The sequence below is a fragment of the Ruditapes philippinarum genome, unplaced genomic scaffold (genome assembly GCF_026571515.1).
Source record: "Ruditapes philippinarum isolate M1 unplaced genomic scaffold, ASM2657151v2 ctg958_1_1_1_1, whole genome shotgun sequence".
In the NCBI taxonomy this organism is placed as follows: domain Eukaryota; kingdom Metazoa; phylum Mollusca; class Bivalvia; order Venerida; family Veneridae; genus Ruditapes; species Ruditapes philippinarum.
Window position 1 is genome coordinate 71,572 of NW_026854723.1, and position 17,143 is coordinate 88,714.

At 34.6% G+C, this 17,143-nt stretch overlaps 1 protein-coding gene across 1 annotated transcript in view; it reads right to left on the reverse strand.

Annotated features, from left to right (window-relative positions):
• Nucleotides 1-17,143, reverse strand: part of LOC132740876 (voltage-dependent calcium channel subunit alpha-2/delta-3-like) — a 57,193-nt gene that overhangs the window by 12,016 nt on the left and 28,034 nt on the right. Inside the window, exons 11-17 of the mRNA XM_060728921.1 lie at nucleotides 15,899-16,152; nucleotides 10,804-10,948; nucleotides 9,778-9,930; nucleotides 9,195-9,263; nucleotides 3,457-3,797; nucleotides 1,914-2,069; nucleotides 34-248 (exon numbers count right to left, since the gene is read on the reverse strand). Of these exons, the coding sequence (XP_060584904.1) occupies nucleotides 34-248; nucleotides 1,914-2,069; nucleotides 3,457-3,797; nucleotides 9,195-9,263; nucleotides 9,778-9,930; nucleotides 10,804-10,948; nucleotides 15,899-16,152 (1,333 nt within the window). The remainder of the gene's footprint in view (nucleotides 1-33; nucleotides 249-1,913; nucleotides 2,070-3,456; nucleotides 3,798-9,194; nucleotides 9,264-9,777; nucleotides 9,931-10,803; nucleotides 10,949-15,898; nucleotides 16,153-17,143) is intronic.

A 17,143-nucleotide genomic window follows, 5' to 3' on the forward strand; every position in this document is an offset into this window, starting at 1 on the left:
TATTTATTGTAAGCAAAAAACATGTTGACTTACTGATTATACAATCATCATCAACGTTACATTTACATCCCCCTGGCCATGGTCCAGAGTCGGAAAAATTACGACATTCCTCTTCCGTCTTCACTTTCATCCCTTCAAAAACTGCCTGTGATATAGTGTTGATCTTTCCAACACCAGCAGCATCCATATATGGTGTTGATATAGATATCTGATGAGGGGCTGCACTTGTCCTCTTGTACCATGGTCGCCTGTATTAAATCATTATAGTTGACATATTACATCACATTTAGTGTTATTTCAACCCTGGCTTTCTTGTGAAAACAAAATTCCATCTTTATGAAAGTTCTATTTAACTATTAAAACTGTGTTCACTTAAATTAAAGAATGAACATCCGAAACTAAGAAAAAAGCCATGGTTTTCCGATAATTTAAGTGGTTGGTTTTGGTGTGGGTAGTTTTCACTCCAAATCACGGCAGTAAACCACACTGAATTTACCAGAGCACAATTCAGCTACCACATCATTCCTGGGCAGGCTTTCAAGAAGTTAAATCAGTACTAGTTGCCTAAATATTTGCAAGGAACTGACAACTTCTCTGCATGCAAGAGCAAAACTACAGTATGAGTGACAGTAGAAAGAATTTCATGATCAATCATAACAGAAGTGACCTACATTGTCCTGAAATCGAACCCAGGACACCTGATTCACAGTCCAACACACTACCTACTGAGCTTACAGGACAGTTCATCGAGTGATACATAAAATATGGTTATTAATGATTATCTAATTATGTTTGCATATCGAGAAAAAAAGAGTTGCATTTAACTTGGAAAATATAAGGAAAAAAACACAAAGAGCTGTCTGTAACACACAGTACATCAACTCAAGTATAATCAATATCTGAAAGTAGATAACCTGTTTTTTTTTTTTAATTGCGTTTATTTAAGGTCGCCGCCGGAAAGCCCATATGGGCGACTGTACACTCAAGTCGGGTCATCCTAGAGCGTCCCGCCGAGATTTTTCGTCGATTTTTTTCCAGCTTTATTGGTGGAGGAAGACCCCAGGTGCCCCTCCGGGCATTATTTCAGGCACGAGCGGGCACCTGGGTAGAACCACCGACCTTCCGTAAGCCAGCTGGATGGCTTCCTCACATGAAAGATTTCGACCCGAGTGAGGACCGAACCTACAGTGGTGAGGGACCTGTGATCTCAAGTCAGCGACTTTAACCACTCGGCCACGGAGGCCCCTTAGATTACCTGTTGATATTATTGATAGTTTATAGTAGTATTACTGTCAAGCACTCAACATTTTTAAGTATAATAAAGGGAGATAATTTAAAAATAAAATAAGCAAGGTAGTACTTTGCACTTTCTCAAACTAATCTCTATCATAGTGTGAAGTTTTAATTTAACTCCATAAATATTTTTCAAGTTATACTCCGGACAAGCATTATTAAATATTATAAAAGAATACTGGTGAAGTGTCAAGTGATGGACCCTTTAAAGAGAAATTGCCAATTAAGATTGCTAGCCCAGTGAATTGGGACCCCGTAAGGGGCTAGTCTTTGTTGCCTTCAGCAAGAAATTTTACACTCACTTGTTGGTTTCAAGCATGAATTTGGAAATGTGTTTATATAAGCTTATAGCTTCCTACACAATCCAACTAAAATAAATCATGATGTGTGTTTTCTTTGTATTTTTTTCTTTTCTTCCAATTAGCAATAGATTCAGTACATGTTTAAACTAATTTCCATTCTGTGTTTGTTCAAACTTACAAGAAACTTAAAAATTTCCTGATAATAATTTTACAGTATAACATGTTTCCAAAATGGTGAGAAAAAAGAACAATTCTGGCATGTTTCTAAAATGGTGAAAGAGAAAAAAAGGTTCAAGTAGATGTTAAAAAGAAATGTACTTAGTTGGGTCGTATGTCCGTCTTGATCTGTGACCTGGATAAGCTCTGAACACCCCACTTCTCAGTCCCACATTAAACCATTTTACATTGCTGAGTGACTCAAATAAACTTGCCTTCCAGATCTCTTCAATAGGTTGTGTAATCAACACATCTGCCCTAGAACATAAAGCTTGCCGTCAGCAACAGATTCTCCCTGGTGCAGACCTAGATCAGCGAGAATATCTATGCCATTATCTTGTCATGGTCTGTACTGTTTGCTACTGAGTTGGTACTTATCTTAAACAATTTTTGCTAACTTTTGAATGGTTTTATATACACTGAAACATGAACAAGTCTATTTTATGATTAAAGACATTTTGCATGGTAAGTATTAAAGTATACACCAATCATTTGTTACCAAAGGAAATCAAACACAAGGGCTTTGGACTGGGTTTTAAGTCATAACAATACTGTACAAGTCATATGGCTAACATCTAGCTTTACTGGTCTTTACTGGTCGAGGAAGACTTCAGACCTGTACCTGACTCTTATATGTATAACTTCACACATGAGCCGCCTCATGACAAAACCAACATAATGCGTTTACGACCAGCATGAATCCAGACCAGCCTGTGCCTCTGCACAGTCTGATCAGGATCAATGCTGTTCGCTTTCAGTTTCTCTACTTGTAATACTAGGTTTGTAAGCGAACAGCATGGTCTGGATCCATGCTGGTCGCAAACACATTATGTTGGTTTTGTCTTGATGCGGCTCATGTGTAGTCACTTTAGACAAACCACCAACCTTCTGTAAGAAAGCTTGATTATGTCAGTACTTACATGTAGATATCCACTAGTCCCCCCTGGTGGGATTTGAACCCACACTAGTAAGAGTCAGCACTCTTAAGTAAACCATTTAGTCAGAAAGTCTCCCAAATGAAAATTAAAAAATGTTCTTTACACAAAGTCACAGAAGTTCACACAAAACGAGGGTCTGAAGTTACGAATAAATTTTCTCAGCTAAGACTCAGATCTTAGGTATTTGATTGGTCAGAAACAGTCACAGAATTTACACTGAACAATAAAAAATGCTGAGCTTTGGGACAGAACTCAGAAAAAAAGTTTCATAACCTTGAGGCCAGGTTTTACACCAATAATTAATGATTGTAAAACTCAAACAATGTGTGCCAGTCAGCACATAATGAAAATAGGTGTGTGAAAGTTTGGTTCAAATCTCTTGAGATATGTAAGAGGAGTTGCATTCAGAACAACTTTATTCCTCTTTTTTACAATACTATAATACTTTCCAAAGCAAGACTTCACAACAGATTTAACATCTCTAGAGTGAAACCTCTCTGAAACAACCAAAATATTTGTATATCAAAGGGTATTGCTCTGCAAAGGATATTCAGACAGGCATTTGAAATTATTTTAAATTAGTTCTAAATTCTTAAAGTATTTGTCTGAAAAAAACTTTTTTTTCACATTGTTTTATACAAAATGATTATCAATGATTGAGCAGACAATTTGAGAGACAATTTGAGAGAAATGCTACCAGTTCCTACCTTACACCTTTCTCAAATTTCTGGTGCCCTTTCTCGCAACCCAAATCCGGTTCAAAGCTATTAATCCATTTATGTGCATCAACGGTTTTCTTATCCAGATTATCATCATAAATATACTCTATCGGATCACAATGTGACATGGGCGCAAGAAATATTGTTGAATATTTGTATGTGACACGTAAACCCGGATATTTTTCTTCATTCTCCTTGATTTCTATTTCTTCTAGTGTACCGGGTGGTAAGGACTTCTTTGCCAGGGTACTGTTATAATGTTTCAGTAAGTTGTAGTAACTTGTTACATAGTCGTCTCTGTTGATTGGCTCCTGAGATCTCAGAAATTCCTGTAATAAAATGTACTTTTTTATGTATGTCACCAAAATATGAAATTTGAATTATAGCACTAAAAAATTTATTTTAAGATGTCTTCCTTTTGGCATATACATTGTGGTAACCGTAAAGCCATGTGGTAATAGTTCAGCTTGACTGGTAAAGGAAAACCTCAGGTTCACAGAAGTCATACACTTTTTCTTGTTTGTTTTTCTGGTTTTAATACTGATTTTTAACACAATTACAGTCATATCTTGGCAGTCAGTCCACCTAACAGGGTTACCTGGGTAACTTACCTTCTCTACAAGTGTTTAACTGCTTTTGTCACATGATTTCATGAATTTAACCAACCACTCCTGGATTACAAATCCAATGCTCTCCCTATCGAGTATAATCAAGCGGGCCCGACATATTTTGTATGACAATAAGCTGGTAACCAAGTTACCTGGAGAGCTTTCACATACAGTCAAGACTGTCATATGTGACTTTCCTAGGGACCTTCAGAAAAAGGTCACATATGACAGGGAGTCTCTTAATACAGTCTCATAGAAAATTAAAATACCATCTACAGTATCTGTGTATATACCATTGTGACTTAACATACATAGACTGTGTGTGATGGAATAATATCTAACCAATTGCAAATAAACATAGGTACTTTAAATATTTGATGTAAATAAAATAAGAATCCCTGTAAAACAAATATAATCGCATGTATATCATATAAAATTTTATTTTATTATTATATTAGATTTATACAAAAAAACTTGAATTTGATGCATTCAAATCCTTTAAACAAATATCATACTTTTAAAAACATATCCATATCCAAAGGTTTTTCTGGTCTGGTATCAACATTTTTCCGTATTATTCATGCAGCCATAGAAAGGTAAATTAAAAAAAATAAAATAACAAGAGGGCCATGATGGCCCTGAGGTCGCTCACCTGTATATAGGCCCCCCCAACCCCCACCCCCAACGTTGCAGGGCCAATTTAACCCAAGGGCTTTTATTTGCACAAACTTGGTAGACACCCATAAGAAGATGTTTCATGCTAAACATCTAAGCTCTAGCTCATTGGGCTTTTTAAAAGAAGATTTTTTTAAAGTTTTTACTATACACATATAGTTAAAAACAATGACACCCCTGGGGCCGGGCCAGGGCTTTTATTTGAACAAACTTTGTAGACACTTACTAGAAGATGTTTCATGCTTAATATCTAAACTCTAGCTATTTGGGTTTTTTCAAAGAAGATTTAAAGTTTTTGCTATACACATAAAAAGAAAATCAATGACCCCCGGGGCGGGGCCAATTTTGACCCCAGGTCTTTTATTTGAACAAACTTTGTAGACACTCACTAAAAGATGTTTCATGCTTAATATCTTAACTCTAGCTATTTGGGTTTTTTCAAAGAAGGTTTTTTAAGTTTTTGCTATACACATATAAGGAAAATCAATGACCCCCTGGGTCGGTGCCAATTTTGACCCCAGGGCTTTTATTTGAACAAACTTGGTAGACACCTATTAGAACATGTTTGATGCTAAATATCTTAGCCATAGCTCTTTGAGTTCTTTAAAAGAAGATTTTTTAAGTTTTTACTATATGCATATAGGGAAAATCAATGACCCCCCGGGGCGGGGCCAATTTTGACCCCAGGGCTTTTATTTGAACAAACTTGGTAAACACTTATTAGAACATGTTTCATGCTAAATATCTTAGCTCTAACTCTTTTGGTTCTTTAAAAGAAGATTTTTTAAGTTTTTACTACATTGTATATGCATATAGGGAAAATCAATGACCCCCCGGGGCGGGGCCAATTTTGACCCCAGGGCTTTTATTTGAACAAACTTGGTAAACACTTATTAGAACATGTTTCATGCTAAATATCTTAGCTCTAACTCTTTTGGTTCTTTAAAAGAAGATTTTTTAAGTTTTTACTACATTGTATATGCATATAGGGAAAATCAATGACCCCCTGGGGCGGGGCCAATTTTGACCCCCGGGCTTTTATTTGAACAAACTTTGTAGACACTCACTAAAAGATGTTTCATGCTTAATATCTTAACTCTAGCTATTTGGGTTTTTTCAAAGAAGATTTTTTAAGTTTTTGCTATACGCATATAAGGAAAATCAATGACCCCCGGTTCGGTGCCAATTTTGACCCAAGGGCTTTTATTTGAACAAACTTGGTAGACACCCATTAGAACATGTTTCATGCTAAATATCTTAGCCATAGCTCTTTGAGTTATTTAAAAGAAGATTTTTTAAGTTTTTACTATATGCATATAGGGAAAATCAATGACCCCCCGGGGCGGGGCCAATTTTGACCCCAGGGCTTTTATTTGAACAAACTTGGTAGGCACTCACTAGAAGATGTTTCATGCCAAATATCTAAGCTCTAGCTCTTATGGTTTTTTAAAAGAAGATATTTAAAGTTTTTTCTTTTGGTTGCCATGGCAACCAGAGTTCTGCATGGAATTAAATTCTTTGAACAATTTTTAAAGGTGACCACCAAAGGAACATTCCTGTGAAGTTTGGATGAAATTGGCTTAGTGGTTTATGAGGAGATGTCATTTAAAGTAAAAGTTTACGGACGGACCCCGGACGGACGCCGGACGAAAAGCGATCACAAAAGTTCACCCTGTCACTTTGTGACAGGTGAGCTAAAAAAAATGCTGCCTAAAAAAATCTTCTGTTGGCACTCCATAATTTAAAACAAGAGGGCCATGATGGCCCTGAAGTCGCTCACCTGTATATAGGCCCCCGGAGCGGGGCCAGTTTAAATCCCAGGGCTTTTATTTGAACAAACTTGGTAGACACCCATTAGAAGATGCTTCATGCTAAACATCTAAGGTCTAGCTGGTCAAGTTTTTTCTTTACACATATAGTTAAAAACAATGACACACCTGGGGCAGGGCCAGTTTTGACCCAAGGGCTTTTATTTGAACAATCTTTGTAGACACTTACTAGAAAATGTTTCATGCTTAATATCTAAACTCTAGCTATTCGGGTTTTTTCAAAGAAGATTTTTAAGTTTTTGCTATACACATATAAGGAAAATGAATGTCCCCCGGGGCGGGCCAATTTTGACCCAAGGGCTTTCATTTGAACAAACTTTGTAGACACTCACTAGAAGATGCTTCATGCTTAATATCTAAACTCTAGCTATTTGAGTTTTTTTAAAGAAGATTTTTTAAGTTTTTGTTATACACATATAAGGAAAATAAATGACCCCCGAGGCGGGACCAATTTTAACCCCAGGGCTTTTATAAGAACAAACTTGGTAGACATTCACTAGAAGATGTTTCATGCTTAGTATCTAAACTCTAGCTATTTGTTTTTTTTCAAAGAAGACTTTTTAAGTTTTTGCTATACACATATAAGGAAAATCAGTGACCCCCGGGGCGGGGCCAATTTTGACCCCAGGGCTTTTATTTAAACAAACTTAGTAGACATCCATTAGAACATGTTCCATGCTAAATATCTAAGCTCTAGCTCTTTGGGTTCTTTAAAAGAAGATTTTTTTAAGTTTTTACTATATGCATATAGGGAAAATCAATGACCCCCTGGGGCGGGGCCAATTTTGACCCCAGGGCTTTTATTTGAACAAACTTGGTAAACACCCATTAGAGGATGTTTCATGCTATTTATCTTAGCTCTAGCTCTTTTGGTTCTTTAAAAGAAGATTTTATAAGTTTTTACTATATACATATAGGGAAAATCAATGACCCCCTGGGGCGGGGCCAATTTTGACCCCAGGGCTTTTATTTGAACAAACTTGGTAGACACCCATTAGAGGATGTTTCATGCTAAATATCTTAGCTCTAGCTCTTTGGGTTCTTTAAAAGAAGATTTTATAAGTTTTTACTATATACATATAGGGAAAATCAATGACCCCCTGGGGCGGGGCCAATTTTGACCCCAGGGCTTTTATTTGAACAAACTTGGTAGACACTCACTAGAAGATGTTTCATGCCAAATATCTAAGCTCTAGCTCTTTGGGTTTTTTAGAAGAAGATATTTAAAGTTTTTTCTTTTGGTTGCCATGGCAACCAGAGTTCTGCATGGAATTAAATTCTTTGAACAATTTTCAAAGGTGACCACCATAGGAACATTCCTGTGAAGTTTGGTTGAAATTGGCTTAGTGGTTTATGAGAAGATGTCATTTAAAGTAAAAGTTTACGGACGACGGACGGACGACAGACGACGGACGGACGACGGACGGACGCCGGACGAAAAGTGATCACAAAAGCTCACCCTGTCACTTTGTGACAGGTGAGCTAAAAAAGTCTTAATCCAGTTTACTCAGGTCAATACACCTCAAATTTTTAACACACATCGATTGCATCATGCTTACCATATTTGGCAGTAGGGAGTATCGCTACGTCACTTGATACCTGTATATATGTAATCTGTGTAACTGAGGCAGAGGAGTGTAGAGTTTGTTTGAAGAGTACTGACTACTGGATTATAATTGGACTAAATTATTTTGCCCCTCTGGGTGTTAAAACAGGTAATATTTATCTGATTAACGGACAATTAAAAGGTGTGAAAGTCGTTTAAATTAGACAAAGAAATGCATTGAGACCAGACAATTAGGGTCGCATGTCACATATGACAGTGAGTTGTATAATTCAGACCATTTATATATGAAAATATGTTGGGAGCACTGAAACAAGGTCAGATAATACAGGGAGTCGTTGAAATCAGGGGGTTGCTAAGGCAGTCTCGACTGTATAACAAAATTAAAGTCTGTGATAAGATTCAAACCCACAGATGTTAAGTGACTTACATTTGTAAATTTTTCTGCCATGGAGGCCCCTGGATTAAAGAATCATTCACTGTTAAAAAGAAAGTACACAGAACTAAAGCCCTCTCAGTATTAAAGTGACAGATAAGTATGCCTCAAACATTGAATGTACTCAGTGCCTTTACTGGAAGGTCACTTAAATGTTATGAGGTCTAAAATGTTGTATAATATTCTTCTTTTATACTGCACTTTACCAAGAACAAAATGGAAATAATATCATGCTAATACTTTGATAGTTTTACATTTTTGTGTTAATTCAATGATGTCATTCTGAAAGTATGTTAATAATATTTAAATACCAACATTTATATAACTAAAGACAGAAAACATGTACCTACAGCAGAATTAGTACATACTTTGTGACATTACTGTGTTTAAAGTACATGTATGAAAGGCATTTATTATTAATACTGATTCTATGCAAAGAAACCAATGAAATTAACATACTATTTATATATTCTTAATTCTGGCTAAAATCTCAACAAGGCTTCTCATTCAAAAGGCCCAAATGAGGATAGGAGATACAGTCAGTATTTGTTAGTAAAATGCATAAAACAAGATCACAGATAATATAAAACAGATAAAATAATATAGAACTATACCATATCTGTATCAGCAATACTGTAGGCAAATGAATATTCTGAGTTGTTCAGTCCTGCATAGTAGAATGTCTGCAATGGAATAAGAATTCACTTGATAGAGATAATTTCGCATGAACCTGCAGAATTTCTTTAATGGATTTGCCCTGCTTTGAAATTGGAATAGTTCATTTGAAGTTTGGAGGGATTTTCATATCAAAATATAAAACCTGAGCTACCAACAGTATAAAACCTGGTCTTGGGACTCTATACTGGTGACAAAGGCTAATCACTTTCAATTTCAGAAGGTGATGGGTTAAAGAATGCAATGTTTACTTAGATTTTCAACTTAAATTTCTATTTAGATACAAAATAGTCTAATATGCTATTTTTATATGCTGTTTTTTTTTGGCACTTACAAACATTGTTTGACTACAGTGAAATTATCTTTCTAGTTATCTCTAATGAAAAACCTTTAATAATGCATAATGAAAATATACATATCCAAAATTTTGTCACATCAGTCCAGTAACAGGTTAAGTTCTTTAATAGGAGTTAACCAGTTATTGCACTAAGGTGTCGATTTGTAATTATTGTCTGTACATACCCTAGGTTTGCCATCTTTGGCTTTTTCAATTCTAAGAGAGCCTTCTTTGCCGAGTTTCATGTTGCGTTCAATCTCGGAAAACTCTTCTGGCTTGTTTGTCTCGGTGTTCTTCTCTAATTGTTGTATAGGGATAAATATAGGGTCCTCTAATAACTGTAAATCATAGATGTTTGATAAATAATATCTTTACATTTCATAGAAATATGTACATAAAACTAATGATTTGTATGGTTTATTTTGTCAAGTTTTAAGTCACACCGACTCTTGTAATGGTTGGATGGTAAATCATCAGTTTTATTGATGGAGGGACGTCTAAGCTAATCATTCATGTATTATTTCAGGCATGGGCAGGTACCTGAGCTTCTCCACATGAAGGAAACTAAGTTCTTGACGGGATACAAAACCACAGCAAGTATAAAGTGCCGTGTGGCAGCTGTAAAAAGTTGCCTCATACTACACTTCAGTGTTGTTGTACATTATTTTCTGGTACATCAGGATCAATGATTTCAAAAATTTTAATTCCAAAAATTTTAAGTGTTGAAAATTGAATACCGCTCAAGCTGGTGCTAGGGGGGCATGAGGGATGTTGCACCTTTTCATTATCCCTCATGTATAGACACAATATAACCAAGTCTGCAATTTTCTTGAATTTTGTTGTGATTTATGTTTCCAAGGGATCACATTCTGCCAGATTTTTAAGTTATTTGAAGTCAGCTAAATTAACCACTTAGCCAAGAAAGACCTCTGTACTTTCAAAAAAACAAACTCAAAGCTTGTTTACAAATCAAGAGGATCGTAAATAACCCTACATAGCTTATTAGATGTTGGTTGGCCAATTCTAATATTTGGTCACCTTGAGCATGTTGTATTCCGGTCAGCCAAAATACTGTGTAGATGGTTATGATAAAGGACCATTCTTACTTTCAGCTTGCATGTTGACTGTTGAAACAAAAAATCATTTAAACAATGCTTGTAGGCGCAAATACATCCATGAATGCTTGCTATCAAAAATAAAAATATGCTTACATTTGTACTAGGTTTCAGTTTTGGGTGAAATATGGTCTCTCCCTGGTTGTTGATCAGGAATGAGTAGACAGTTCCCCACTGATGTTTCGTGAGAAAATTCTCTATCTTATCTAATGTAGCATCTATGCCCACAACTCCTATAGTTCTGAAAAAAAAATCATTTTAAAAAAAGAGGGTTTAAGTAACAGTCAAACAAGAGTGATCAGTGATCACATGTGTCACCTAATGATAGCCAATTGCATGGCAGAAGACACAAAAATCATTTACAGGGCAAAAGTTTTGTGGCTGACGGACAGACAAACAGATAACATTAAAGTAATCCCCATATGATGCTACTATACAACACAAAAAAGGTATCCACATGTTTACCATTTAACCATTAACTTCCTGTCATTTAACCCTTAACTTCCTGTCATTTATCCTTTAACTTCTTGGAAACAAAATTTTAATGTGATAAGCCTTTGTAACCAGTATTGAGCCAGGCCTAAGCCTGTTTGCCATTGCACTCGGACCAGACCCTTTACTGCTTGTAATTCAATTTTTGTTACATAATCTATATACTGAAATCCCTAAAATTTTGAATGGGCTGTTCCTATCTCAAAGAAGGGCAAATCCATCACACAGATTTAGATATTTTAAGGTTAAAAACTAAAGTAGAAAACAGAATGAGTTCAGAAGTTAACATTTAAAGGTTACACATGACGTCTCTTGGATCAGATAATGCATAATTTGTATCATATCTAAAAATATTCATGTAAAGGGATTGTAAATTATCAAATACGTGACAATGACGTGAATGTTGAAACTAGATTGCGTAACAGATGACATTACCATGTGGAAAACTATATTTAAATATTATATAAAGGAGAATAACACAAACTGAACGGTAATTAAAAAAAAAGTTTCTAAGATTATTCACAGTGGAGCCTTGCTAATCTGAATCCTACATTATAAATCCGAGCAAAATATCCAGTCCCAATTTTATTTGCTCTATTTTTAATATTTTACAAAACAAAAATAAAATGAATAAAATTGGGACCAGACATTTTGTTCGGATAATTAGCAAGGCTCCACTATATTACATTGTCCTGTTTGGGCCATTTATGTCATTTCAGTGTAAGAAAGCAAAGTTACTCTGATGGAATCTGCTACCTTTATGCATGAATATGGAGAATAAATAAATCACTAATTGGGTCCTTGCTCTTAATCTTTGTACAAGCATTGTGAAAGCCACATGCCAAATCTGTTTTTGGACTGGGACAAAAATGTTGGTAACTTGCGCAATCTGATATAAAGTCACTGTTTTTTTGGATCAGGGCAAAAATATTGTTTACCTTATTTGATAAATCTTTAATTTAAATTTACTGTTTTCAAGACTGGGATAAAAAGATTGTTTAAGTTTTTTGCCAAATTTGATGTGTAAAATTCACACTTTCTTGTACTGAGACAAAAACAATGTCGAGGTTATTTGAAAAATTAGTGAAAATTCACTTTTATTTGTAATGGATCTTCATGAAGAACTGTACTAACTTACATTTTAGTTTTACCTTATTTTTTTATTAATGTAATAAAAATGACATATAATAATTCTTATTTTTGGATCATTTTTCTTCACCTATTTTCTCAAATATTACTATAATCATACTAAGAAAAAATTGTTCCTTGATTTTTTCCAAGAAAAGTTTTTATTTGCATTTTATTACCTATACAGTCCAACCCATTTATTCAGCAATCCTTTATTCTAATACCCAGCATTATCGAAGTAGATGGGCTGTCCCATTTTTAAATTAATACAGAACACTTTTCATATTCTTTAATTACCAACAATTTCTGGTATGTGAGTGTTTTTTTTAAATAATTCTATGGTAAAAAGAGCTCAATTTAATAATCTTATGGGTAATTTTAGACTAAAAATAAGCAAACACTACCTTGTAATTCACAGTATACAAAAACTGAGAATTTTTTTTTTCTATCTCAATAAAGAATCAGTGCATTATTTTTACACTATCGCAAGACATCCTAATATTGCTCGATTAAAATTATACACTGTGTCAGATTCTGTTACTTTAAATACTTGAAGATGACAGCAGTATCATATTTTCCATATATACACTACTGTATATGTGCTACATAATATGGAATAAAATACAATTATTTATGTCTTCAACATCAATAAAGTTTTATTTTTTACACATCTTTTGTTGTTTATTTATTTTTCTCTATTGATTACTTGAAAGAATTGTTTTATAAACGGTACTTTTGCTATAATTGGCGTTTGGTAAAAGTTGAGTAGTTGCGTCTATCACTATTTTAGATTTCGATTATTTGAACCCATCGAATATATAAAGCAAATTTTCAGTCCCCAGTAATTGTTGTTGGACTGTATATTAATTGAGCCCATTATTGCACTAGAAAAGGACTCTTATTCCTGTGTTTTAACTTTGCTACCCTATTCTATCTTAACTTACAATAGTTTAACACTATAAAATTTGCCCTGTCAACCCTTCTTTCTGGTTTTAAACTTTTGATCATGCAAGAAAATATAGGGAATATACAATTTTTTTCTATAAATACAGGATTTATTTTCATCAAGTGGTATGAAAATAAATATGTCACGAGTGACAGTATACACAAGTGAAATATGATAATTTCTTTACCACAAGATGATTAAAAAGACCACCCCTTTTATTTTGTGTATTCGCTAAATCTAAAAGAAAGTAGTCTGGCAAGACACCAGTGAAAATACAGAAAATACCTTTCACTGCAGTGAAAAATAAATTTTTACATTGAAAATACGGACAATGAAAATTTGGTTTTTATTTCATCAGTATTTCTCAACATGTGATTCATAGATATAATATAAATATGTTTTCTAGTTGACTCATTTTTAGATTCCTAAAATTGAACATTGATGACATCATACATTCATAGTTGCTAAAAAGTTGAATCATTATACATATGGCAAAAATCTATGACAACTTAACAGGATATTTTTTCACTTTTTAACCACGCTCATTTTGTACTGATAAAATAACCTATGAGTAAATTCCCAAGAAACATGTACTGCTAATATTTATTATATGGATAGAAGTAAACTGTTAAATTCTAAATAACATACCTTATACAATTCTGTTAATGACGCACAGGAAATGTCACATAACATTTCTGTTTATTATGATTCACTAAGACTCCAAGGAAGAGGGCAGTTGTTGTTACACAACACATTTTGAAATTGCAGAAATTGAATAATGTTCAGTATTTTATACAAGCATTTTATACAAGATTGAAATAAAACTTGCATTACAAATCCCTAAGCTGCTGAAACAGTGCTAAGCCTTTGCCAAGTCAGCCTGCGCTGATGTTCAGTCTGACCAGGCTCTATCTTCTTGGTAGTTCAATTTTTATTTTGAGAATTAATCCCTTTTAATGTATACATTTATTTATCTTAGTTTGGTGCTTGAAAGCTATATGATAATAGAAACACTCTTAAATCCTTTCCTTCAACCAACCAATACTAAGCAATTAGTGTTAAGTTTCTTGCTCATGGAAACAACAGCTTGGCCCTGATAGGTTTGAACCCACGCAGCCAGCAATCCATAAATAACTAGACCAACACCTTACCCACCTGGCCATGCTGCCATTTTCCTTTGGACTGTTCCAAATTTAGAGCTAAGTGACACAATAATTAACTTTTACATTTCTAAATATTTCAGTTGGGCTTACTCATCTTTAACTCTGGACAAAACCACTCATCACTTTAAGGGAACATTGCAAAAAGGACTGACTGAATAGTGACAGAGCAGACCATAGGAGAAACAGAAGTGCCAGCTGAATATACCCATGCATTGTACCGTCTGACCATGGTCAGCTAAGTTCACTTTTCAGTCAGTATATATCTTGAAATAATCCCAAAAAAATTATAAATGATTTAGTCCAGATTGAATGATAGACAAGTTCATTCAAAGAATTTGGCATGGAAAAGATTAAAAAAAACAAGAATCTGTGTTTGATAAACACAAATGCTCCCGCGCTCACTGTTGTCAATAATTTAACTTTAGAGAGTGAAGTAGCTAATTTGTATGGAAGAAAACCAATCATGTGTAGAAATCTGTAATTGGCACCCTTGACCTTGACCAACTGACCCCTACCTCTATCAAAAGGAAGAATATCATGCAAGTTATTTTCCTACCAAATATGAAATAAATCTGTCAATAAATAAAGGCTGTATGGGCAAAAGTGTAAAAAATCTATTTTTAGCACTGGTGACCTTGACCAAACTGACCCCTAACTCCACCCAAAGGAAGAATATCATGCAACATATTTTCCAACCAAATATGAAATAAATCTGTCAATATATAAAGACATTGGTGACCTTGACCCAAATGATCCCTTACTAAAGGAAAAGGAAGAGGACCTCCCTTGGTATGACTATTATAAACATGAAAGACATTAACTTAAAAATAAAGGCTGTATGAGCAGAAATGTTTAGACTTATTTTTTTACACAAGTGACCTTGACCTTGACCTAGAGACGCCTAACGCCACAAAAAATTAAAGGACCGTTAGAGGTATCCACTTACCAAATATGAACGATATCATTAAATAAATTAAGTAATTAGAAAGATATCATTAAATAAATTAAGTAATTAGGTGAAATATTTTTGATAAATCCAACTTGGCGGAATAGGTTAACCATACAAGAGTGATAAAAAGGGAAATTACTGGGAAAATGGATGGCACATTTATATAACTTGGCAATATCATGTACATTGTATTGATAAGTAAGTGTGAAAATTATTAAGCCATTAGTTCAGATAGAACATAACATATTTCCAACTTGCCGGTTTAGGTCAACCATTATTCATTTTCTAAGCGCTGAAAAGGGCCATAACTTGGTGCAAATGGAAGCCATAGTTATGTAACTTGCCCAGATCATATACTTTGTATGGATTAGTAAGTGTAAATTATGAAGCCATTGGTACAGGTATAACTTAAGAAAAATCCAACTTGCTGTTCTAGGTTAACCTCGTATAGACAGACGGACAGACGGTTCAATTACTATATGACTGGGGGCATAAAAACGCAAGCATACAAACCTTTTAGTAACTTTACTAATAACAGGGATAGCGTGAGTGACCATGATTCCTAAACCCCAGGCATCAAGGTACGGTGATGTCCACAAAGCCTTCGTTGTTTTTGCATTTGATGAGAGAAATTCAAAATAGTTGCTCATCTGAGAGATTAAGTTTTCACCAGTGGTCAATTTGAGCATACTTCCTCCATGACTACAGGCTAGTTTCCCTGGAAACATCTCTGCATCTTCTTTGATTAGGTAGCTAAAAACCCGTGCCTGGAAAAGTGAGAGCAAAAACAAGCTTTTAAGGTACAATCGTTTACTAAAATCTGTCACTTTATAAAAATCTTGTTATTCGTATTAAAGGAATGTAAATTGTGAGCTTTTTCAAACCAAAAAAAAAATAAAATGTAAGTGCGTTATTTGCTTGTTTTGTTTTACAGTGCACCAAAACAGTATAGTTCATAAGGCACTGAAACAGGAAAGAAGACTTTGGCTAACATCTGGTGTAACAAACTTTAAAGCAACACCAGGGTTTAAAACCACCTAATTCACTGAATCTGAGAGATGAATAGACTCAAGTAAACCTATTAAGTCACCTCTTACAATGATCAATCACGAAGGGTGGCTGTACTTTTGAGAACAACTCTTAAAGACTACTCCTCAGCCACAAGGGGCAAATTTAAAATGTACATGTATAGAATTATGTTTTAATCAGTAATCTTGCTGATATGATCTTTAACTTTTCCTTTGTCAGCAATAAACCAGTGTTTTGTATTGCAAGAGGCCCTGGTGGGCCTGTATTGCTCATCTGAATACATGAAAACCTGTAAAAAGTATGCATTATACCAGGCAACAAGCTTGAAGTGGGCACCTGAGTAGAACCACCTTCACTGTGTTAGTTAGCTGGATAGCTTCCTTACGTAAATTCTCCAAAATCCCTAGAGGTATTTTAAACCTACAGTGGTGAGGGGCAAGTGGTTCAAAATTAACTTAATGACCATAATCACTCAGTCAAAGTTGCCCCCTTTTTAGCTGATGACAGACATGTAACAGTATAACTTGCCCATGCGACCATGTGAATTAAGCGACTCTTGACTGTTTTGTCAATAAATATCAGAACGTTACTTTTTTTCATTTTAGCATCAATTTAGATTGTCGGAGCATTATAGTTATTTTATATATACATTTATATAAATGAAGTTGAAAAACTTCCCCACTGCAAAGGAAAGATGTCATGTATAAATTTTGATTTTTTTCTGTGTCT